The sequence below is a fragment of the Amyelois transitella genome, chromosome 26, assembly GCF_032362555.1.
Source record: "Amyelois transitella isolate CPQ chromosome 26, ilAmyTran1.1, whole genome shotgun sequence".
NCBI classification, from domain to species: Eukaryota; Metazoa; Arthropoda; class Insecta; order Lepidoptera; family Pyralidae; genus Amyelois; species Amyelois transitella.
This window is the reverse complement of record NC_083529.1, coordinates 5,357,543-5,367,424: the sequence shown is the minus strand read 5'-3', so window position 1 is coordinate 5,367,424 and position 9,882 is coordinate 5,357,543. Positions and strand designations below refer to the sequence as shown.

The 9,882-nt window shown below is 37.6% G+C and overlaps 1 protein-coding gene across 1 annotated transcript; it reads right to left on the bottom strand.

Moving 5' to 3' along the window:
- Positions 1-232: 232 nt before the first annotated feature.
- LOC106132024 (juvenile hormone epoxide hydrolase) lies at positions 233-9,303 on the bottom strand. The gene is made up of 7 exons (XM_013331326.2): positions 9,152-9,303; positions 8,215-8,400; positions 4,271-4,525; positions 3,542-3,688; positions 2,606-2,951; positions 1,529-1,763; positions 233-471 (listed from the first exon to the last, which is right to left on the bottom strand). Exons 1-7 carry the CDS (start codon positions 9,227-9,229, stop codon positions 249-251), a joined length of 1,470 nt encoding a protein of 489 aa, XP_013186780.1. The 5' UTR covers positions 9,230-9,303; the 3' UTR covers positions 233-248.
- Between the last annotated feature and the right edge of the window lie 579 nt (positions 9,304-9,882).

Here is a 9,882-nt window from a genome sequence, read left to right as displayed (position 1 = left end):
GACTTCGTCCGCGTGGAATCAATCCCGCGGGAACTCCGGGATATAAAGTAGTTAATAATAGGTAGTTTCGTCGTTATCGGTTCAGTAGTTTTTGCGTGAAAGAGTAACGAACATCCATACTGATATCCTGACATACTCACAAACTATCGCATTTATAATATAAGTAGGATGATGTAATAGCAGGTAAACAAGCATTGTATGGTAAGCGATGATTTGTACATAAAAAAAAATATACAAAGCAAAAACATTTATTCCACAAAATTCCTCTGTCTATACTCCAAAAATCTGTTGACAGCCTTAAATACATCATCAGTAAACTCTTCCGGCAGTTCAAATGCGGCAAAATGGCCGCCGTGATCCAGAGTGGTGGTGCCAAGGAGGTTGGGATACTTCCATCTAAGGGTGAACTCTGGCTGGAAAAACAGTTCGTTTTTCAAACGCAGACCCCAAGTTGGTACCGGTGTTGGTATTCTGAAATTATAATTATCGTTATTCAAAATTATAAAATTATAATCACTATCACTATCACTACATAGTATAAAACAAAGTCGCTATTTTAGTCTGTTTGTCTGTATTCTTAAATCTTTAAAATTACGCAACAGATTTTGATGCGGTTTTTTGTAACAGGTAGAGTGATTCAAGAGGAAGGTTTGTATGTATAATAACATTTATAATTTTGCACCCGTGCGAAGCCGGGGCGGGTCGCTAGTTATGTATAAAATTCATTCTTCCAAATTCGTTTCATTAAGGATTTTTATTTTTTTTAGAATAATATTTGTATGTGTAATAGTAAATAAACACAAAAAAGCTTCCTGACTTTTAAAACTTAAGTGTTTAGAAATGACATTTCTGCCGTGGATTCCCGTCACTAATAAGAAAAAATATGTAGGTCCACACCACCTCGTTTCGACACCTCGTTGACGTAAAAGGCGACAAAGGGATAGGCTTATAAACTTGGAGTTCTTCTTTTAGGCGATGGACTAGCAACCTGCCACAATTTGAATCTCAGTGACAGCTCAACGTTGCTTATCAATTTTTTCAAGACTGTTGGCTCTGTCTACCCTGTAAAGGATATAGACGTAACTAGATGTATGTAAGAAATTACATACGTCTCGATTATTTTTTGTTAATCATTTATCTGCCGATATCACAAGTTCTTTTATTACTTCAGTCTTGGGTGTTACTATTTCCTTTTTTCCCTATTTATTAGATACTAGAGGCTGCGCGCGACTTCGTCCGCGTGGAATCAATCCCTCGAGAAGTCCGAGATGAAAAGTAGCCTATATGTTATTCTGGTTCTTCAGCTACCTACAAACCAAATTTCATCGTAATCGGTTCAGTAGTTTTTGCGTGAAAGAGTAACAAACATCCACACTGACATACTCACAAACTGTCGCATTCATAATAATAGTAGGATGTTCACGTTTCTACCTGTTTATCAAAATCGTCCAAAGAATTGCTTATAAAATTACGTTTATTGTTTTGTAGGCTTTCCTTAATCTATTAACATGTAATAATGTTTACGTACTTAGCCAATTTCCCTTCAAGTTCTAAAGTGACGACACTTTCCTTGTACACCCTCATAGATGTGGTTATACAGTTGGTCGCCCAATACAGCATGATATTGTCAAGAAGATCAGTCATATTGTAATAGTTGGTGAGTCCACCATCATCATCATATTTGTTGTTACGGTCTGTGAAGATCATGAACCTGTCTAGAATGTAGGTCGCTAGACCTACTGGAGAATCTTGTAGGGCAATACCTGGAATTATATCATGATTATACATAAATACATATTATCACGTCTATATCTCTTGCGGGGTAGACAGAGAGTCTCGAAAAGACCAATTGGCCACGTTTAGCTGTTTAGCTTAACGATACTCGTAGAATTGAGATTCAAATAGTGACAAGTCGCTAGCCCATCGCCTAAAAGAAGAATCCCAAGTTTATAGGCTTATTCCTTAGTCGACTTTTACGATATGACATAGGCATGCACTCGACGCACGAGCTTTATGATTATAGAAGTTTCTTATTTTCTTAAAATGAATCTTAATAGAATATAATGATCTTTGCACTTTCTGCAGCATTATTTCGGCATCTGACATCTTTCTTCTCGCCACTTCATGTACTTGTCAGATCCAGTTATGTGTTCACTACTATCGTGCGTTCATCAACCCTGCCCCTTTTTGCGCGCGGAAAGACGCCTTCCCGTCTAGCTACGAAAAGCTATACTGACGGTTTTGTGTGACTTAAACCTACTAAAACCCTAATAAATGAATCAAGCTTGATTGGAATTCCTACTTATGAAAATAACACGAAGAAACTTCGTGTAAATAACCCACTTACATAATACTGATCGTTGAAAAGCCGAGGACTAAAAAAACTAAATAAATCGCCTGTGGGGTAAATGAAGGGTTAAAGGTGTGCGACGCTATCAGTCAAAAACAGCGAAAAACCTAAATCGCACAAGCAAGATTTCACGGATTGGAGCATATATACAACCTCCGACACAACATCGTCGGAGCCGCGGTTCCCCAGGCATAACACCTAGCCTGGCGGAAGATCTTCCCTTTGGTGGCGGTCTAGTCGAATCATAGCTATTACCTATAGTATCAGGCTTCGTAGACTGCAGATGGCTATACCCAGTTTGTTCTAAGAAGAACTCCGTATGGTTCTTCAAAGGATACAAGCGATCAGTGTAATTAGGTTCCACGAATGTTGGCCAAATAGCGCCCAAAGCCCATGTCAGAACAGTTTTCTTTTGTATATTTATCAGCATGTTACTATGGAAGCCTAAGACCTCATTTGGGAACAGAGTGGCCATATTTGATCCAATAGCATGGCCAATGTCTCCGCCTTGAACGACGTATTGAGGGAATCCCAGGCGTTTCATCAAATTTCTCATTATAACTGCTATTTGGGGCACTCCCAAACCAGGTCTGACTGATGCCTGAAAGATAATACCTTTTTACATACATACATACATATGGTCACGTCTATATCCCTTGCGGGGTAGACAGAGCCAACAGTCTTGAAAAGACTGAATGGCCACGTTCAGCTATTTGGCTTAACGATAGAATTGAGATTCAACTAGTGACAGGTTGCTAGCCCATCGCCTAAAAGAATCCCAAGTTTGAAAGCATATCCCTTATATAATACCTTTTTATAATGTTGAAGTGGATCGTTGTAATTATTTATTAATAAGATCTGTATGGATTGTTGCAATTGGAAATTCTTTGTCTTTACATACCAAAAGAAGACATGATAAATTACGTACCATCTTTGATACAGAGATGATGAAATAAAAAAGAGTAAGTAAAAAAAAATTAAGGTAAAATGTCAAATGTTTAGGAAGTATGGAGAGATCGTGGCAAGTGGAAAGAGGTAGTCTCTGCCTACCCCTCCGGGAAAGAGGCGTGATTTTATGTATGTATGTATGTAAAATGTCCTTTATGCATCATCTAACTTAAGGATCATTTTCTAATTAACTATTAGATCCATTACGATTCAGCTTTCATTTTATAATTTGACCAAATTTACCTGCGAAAACGCAAATCCAGGTAAACTGGGAGCGATCACTTCAAACACGAAGTCATATCCTGACCTTGGATTAGTCAGTAACGGTAGGGCTTCGTAGAACTCCCTTACTGACCCCGGCCAACCATGAAGAAGGAGCAATGGTACCACCTAAAACAAAAAGACCAGTAAAATATTCTGCTTTCTAATGATGTCACTTTTTGGAGAATCTTCATCATCACTTATCTTCATCTTCGTCGTCAGTTACCATCAGGTGAGAAGGAAGACAAATGCCTAATCCAATACTGAATAAAAAAGTGACACGTGAGGAAAACTAAAAAGCTTTTGAAAAATCTTAAATTTTTATAAGTGCCTTCATATTTTTCTTGATACATCAGGTTTTGTAGAAAACAGCTAATTATTAAGCAGGAGTACTTATGCTATCATGAGGAAAACAAATTCATGAAATTACGGTGAAGTAAAATATCGTGAGGAAACCTGCACATTCAGGCAACTGGATGTGTAACCATGATTGATGCAACACCGGTCAGGTTTACCTGTAAAGGTAGCGAAGGTAAGGTAAAAGAGTCGCTTCGTGTAAAATCCTGACTCATTCAATCCAGGATACATGGTCAAAGGCACATAAGTCTTCTCATTCTGAGCATTCTTCCACCAGATGGATGGATGACATAGAGGGGGATCATCGTATGCTAAATGATAACCTTCAAAACTCCCTCACTTTTTGAGCCTTACCTTAATATCTTTCTGAACTTTCGGCTTCACATGTAGAAAATGAACATCCAACCCCTGTATATTCGTCAAGAAATGGTCATATTGGTTCAGGAACTTCACTCTTTCAGCATATTTGTATTTGAAAAGCCAGTGGTCGAACAATTTTGACAAACTGTCGGAATGTACGCCGTAGGTCCAGGCCACACCTGTAAGGCTTTTCTTTCCTTTGGTTTCTGCTCTGTACCTCTCGTGTCTTTGTTGAAGGTCTTGTAGTAACTGGAAAGGAATGTTTTAGAACCTTTTTATTACATACATACATGCATAAAATCACGCCTCTTTCCCGGAGGGTAGGCAGAGACTACCTAATTCCACTTGCCACGATCTCTGCATACTTCCTTCGCTTCATGCACATTCATATTACATAAATCGGCTTTTTTCGCCGGGGGGCAAGAATACTTCTTTCTACTTGCCACTTCACCTTTATACTTTTTTTCTTTCTTCTTCTTCCTGTCGTTAATCCCGGTTACATCCTCACCTTTCTTGAAAGGAGCCCGGGGTGCGCCTTTACGACCATGATCTTGAATTAGATGTAGTACTGACATTTCTTTATCTACAACGTAGATAAAGAAATGTCTGTAATGTAAATACTTTCATGTCGAATTTTCCTGATTAACATACATACATACATAGGGTAGACAGAGCCAACAGTCTTGAAAAGACTGAATGGCCACATTCTTGGCCTAATGATAGAATTGAGATTCAAATAGTGACAGGTTGCTCGCCCATCGCCTAAAGAAGTATCCCAAGTTGGTAAGCCTATCCCTTAGTCGCCTTTTACAACATCCATGGGAAAGAGATGGAGTGGTCCTATTCTTTTTTGAATTGGTGCTGGGAACCACACGGAACCGATTTGGCTAAGTTATACTTAATTCTTAAGAAGGTCATGGTATGCAGGGCGAAGGTATAATCACACGGCGGTCCGCTGTGCTCAGCTAACCTTTTCTGGGTCCTAATAAATTGGGGTTGTCTCTGGAGAGAGAGACAGACGGGCCAAAGATAAGAAAAAACGGACTTAAAACTAAAAAGCGAAAGACAATCCTTAAAGTTTGGCAATAGAAAATATATTTTACTTTTAAATCTAATTCTTAGTAATATCTGCCCACCCCTCCGATTGAGAGAAAATAGAAGGATTTCCAAACGTCACCTCTCCTGCTACCTACTCTTCTCAATTACCATTATCCCTGTCAAATTGTTCTTTGTTTAAATCCATTGAAAACAGGAGTAAGTTAGGATTTTCAAAACCGTATTTTTCTCTCCGATTACGTACAGAGCGATAAATCACTCTTTATTTTGTAGTTTGTGCGAGTCCACTGAAAAATATTTTTGCCCCGGACACCGGAAATTTACGCCCGCCGCCTGGCAAATCATGATTTGGTGAATATTTGTCGTTTGTAGTACGATAACATACATACATACATATGGTCACGTCTATATCCCTTGCGGGGTAAACAGAGCCACCAGTCTTGAAAACACTGAATGGCCACATTCAGCTATTTGGCTCAATGATAGAATTGAGATTAAAATAGTGACAGGTTGCTAGCCCATCGCCTTAAAAAGAATCCCATGTTTGTAAGCATATCCCTTAGTCGCCTTTTACGACATCCATGGGAAAGGGATGGAGTGGTCCTATTCTTTTTTTGTATTGGTGCCGGGAACCACACGGCACTTAGTACGATAAGACTACAAAAATAGAATAACGGCAAGATATTTCGATGAATGCTTTCATGTTCATGTGTCAGCTGCTTCCCTTACCATACAGACTGTAAAAGTCAATGAAATGGCATGACAATGGCTTCCCAGCCTTATAAACTGACGATTAATTTTTAAGGCGATAGGCAACTATTTGACTCTCAATTCCATCATTTAGCCACGCAGCTGAACATGGCCTTTCAGTCTTTTGAGGACTGTTGGCTCTGTCTACTCTGAAGGATAAAGACGTAATTTGCTCTTGTACCAAGTAATAATACCTTATCTAACAATGTACATATTCCGAACCTTCAAAATCTGTTTTGATCTTACTAACAAAGCAGGCTATGTTATGTAAACTAACAGAATACCTTACCACACAAACACAGTGTAACTTTGATCTTGTATTTAGTAAGGAGGTACCTAGAATATAAAGTGACGGCCTTAGAGTGTTACCAGCAAGCGAGGTGATTAAGGTGAGGGCGCCTTAAGTTCTGATGAATCGTACTAATTAAATTACTAATCGTTTGCTTTGAAGAAAGCAAAAAACATTTTCGATGTAAATAAAATGTTTCCCTAAAGTTTATCACAATTAAATGTTTTGTCTTTTGGAGGGCTGAAGTTTGTCTAGCTGATGATTTTGAGAATTTCGGCAGGTAAGCATAACTTGAATTTTTTAAAGATGGTCGTCAAAATCGTGTTTATATTTATAAAAGTCAATTAAAAAAAGTACAAATAATAGAAATGAATGGAAAAAATCTACTTAACACCACCGACAAGAGTTAAACATTATAAAAAGAACTTAAATATACAAAGAAAAGATACAGAATAATTAATTTATATTTTTACTTTTTAACTTGTTATATAGTACATTTCCTGACGTCATATGTTCTTTATACATAAAAGAACTACGTTGGATAACAAAATGAGCAGGAATGACAATTAGATTCTAAAAGCACATATGTATATGATGCTGAGATAATGTAAACTGTTTTAATAATCAAATATACAAGGGGAGTGTAAGTGGGAACATTAGAAGGGGATGGCCCTAATTGAATATACTTTGTTCAAATTTAGAATGTTAAGATGAAAATCAGCACATAATCAAGAGTACTCTTAAAAAGAAATATGTAGTCACTGCCTTTCCCACCGGGAAAGAAGTTGAATCTTAATGCTGTTGACAAAAGGTTAAATATAATTCTAATGTTATGTCTACTAGATCACTTTTGGGATATAGCGTGAGTGTAGTTGATGTAACAAATATTAAAGGGCACCAAAAAAATTGGCGGCCCGAAGCAACAATCTGACTACGGCCGCCACTGCATATATAATGCTATTAGGTTTATCCCAGTTAAAGCAGGTATTATCGAGGATATATTTTACGAGGCTTTTCTTATCTTTAGTTCTCAGGTACCATTAGAAATAAAATAGGGTTAATACGGTGTTATATTATAGAATTTTAAGGTTTTAGATAGGTATTTTAATCATTATTTTTAATGGTACCCTACTTAGCAGCTAGGTACGGTGCGTATTAATTATAAATAACTGTTATTTCATTATAATTTGTGCCGTGTGGTTCCCGGTACCAATACAACAGCAAGAGAATAATATGATATACAAGAAAAGAATATGACCACTCCAGCTCTTTCCCATGGATGTCGTAAAAAGCGACTAAGGTGAGGCTTACAAACTTGGGATTCTTTATTAGACGATGGGCTAGCAACCAAACACTATTTGAATCTCAATTCTATCATTCAGCCAAATAGCTGAACGTGGCTATTCAGTCTTTTCAGGACTGTTGGCTCTGTCTACCCCGCAAGGGATATAGACGTGACCATATGTATGTATGTATGTATGTATTTTATTAGACAACTCAATTGCTCATATACCACCTTTATCCCAATAGAGAATAGGTACTCATGACATTCTTCCTCCTCCCGGTTTCACCCATATGTGTTTAGAAAATCTAGTGCCGTGTGGTTCCCGGCATCACGAAAAAAGAATGGGACCACTCCATCTCGTTCCCATGGATGTCGTAAAAGGCTACTAAAAACTTGAATTCTTCTTTAAGACGATGGGCTAGCAACCTGTCACTATTTGAATCTCAATTCTATCATTAAGCCAAATAGCTGAACGCGGCCGATCAGTCTTTTCAAGACTGTTAGCTCTGTCTGCCCCACAAGGGATATAGACGTGACCATATGTATGTATAAACTTACCCCATCAGAGAACACAACCCTATAAGGCCTTATAGACGTATCTTGTTTGTCCCTTGTGTCGTTTGGACCCCACCAAGCATCCAAATCCATTCGGGGCATATCGGGAACCGATGATAGTTCTAAATATTCAGAATAACATACCGCCGCTAATACCCCGAAAATTATTGGTAAAATTATTAATGCAGCCTGTAAGAAATAATTGACCTTATTAAATGCCGTGTGGTTTCCGGTATTAACAGAAAAAATAATAGGACCACTCCATGTCTGTCCCATGAATGTCGTAAAAGGCGACTAAGGGATAGGCTTATTAACTTGGGATTCCTCGTGTAGGCGATGGGCTAGCAACCTGTCACTAATTAAATCTCAATTCCGACATGAGGCTATGCAGGCCGAACGTGGCCTTTCAGTGTTTTCAAGGCTGATGGCTCTGTCTACCCCGCAAGGGAAAAAGGCGTGACAATATGTATGTATAAACAGTGTCTGTGTATGAAATAGCAATAACATTCAAATGTAAATCATTGCTTTTTTTTAATACCAATTCATGTGCCGAAAATAAGAACAGGTTAGGTCATGACAGATTTAAAATTTGGCGTGTACATTTCTTATTAGGCCTGGGGGTGCAGTAATACGTGATTTCCCAAAATTGTCACGGGAACGGGAAAAGCAGTATTTAATATTCGTTATACGTGAGTGTAGCCTAGCCAGTTTTACAATTATAAAGTAAAAAAATTTAAAATAAAAAATAATAAACATACATCTGAACTGAACATGACCATTCGGTCTTTTCAAGACTGCTGGCTCTGTCTACCCTGAAGTTTTAGTTTTAATTTGATTTAATTGTAATCTCTATTATTGTTACTAAACTAAAACCCTGAAAGAGATAGAGATGTAATAATATGTATGTTTGTAAGTATGTGTATAAAAATGTCGTACTCACACTATAACCCCTTTTCCTTTGTTGAATTTTCACATCTTGTCTAATGTTTTCTTTTTTAACTTTATTTTTATTACTCATTTCAATATATATACTGTTGTGCTTATTCACCGCACCGAATGCACAAGTGAATGACAACAATTATTATCTGTTATGTTTCCTGTTATCAATAAAATTTACAAAGATTTATAAATTACTTTTCATTGACAGTTTAAAAAAAATAGAATGGTCCCGTATGTAATGAATTCATTAGTATGATAGATTTTTTTTAATTTTAAACCGCTTTTCAAAAAAGATGGTTCTCAGTTTGACCTGTAGGTATTCATTTGATGGCCCCTGTGGCGCAGCGATAGTGCACTAGTCTGTGTCACCGGGGGTCCCGGGTTCGAATCCCAGCCAGGGCATGATGAGAGACGAACTTCCTCTGATTGGCCTGGGTCTATGATGTTTATCTATATAAGTATATAGAAATTCTAAAATAAAGTATCGTTGAGTTAGTATCTCGTAACACAAGTTTTGAACTTACTTCGAGGCTAACTCAATTTCTGTAATTTGTCCCATATAAGGCTTATAAACTTGGGATTCTTCTTTTTGGCGATGGGCTAGCAACCTGTCACTATTTGAATCTCAATTCTATCATTAACCCAAACAGCTGAACGTGGCCTGTCAGTATGTATGTACAATTTTTTTTCATATTTCATTCTATATAGTCCGCGGATCCCTAAAATTTTCTT

Coding starts and splice junctions, on each gene's coding strand:
- LOC106132024 (XM_013331326.2), bottom strand. CDS start 9,229: ATGAGTAATAAAAATAAAGTTAAAAAAGAAAACATTAGACAAGATGTG. Junction 4,526..8,214: donor GGGTTGTGTTCTCTGATGGG/GTAAGTTTATAC, acceptor ATTCCTTTCCAG/TTACTACAAGACCTTCAACA. Junction 2,952..3,541: donor CTGGATTTGCGTTTTCGCAG/GTAAATTTGGTC, acceptor ATTATCTTTCAG/GCATCAGTCAGACCTGGTTT.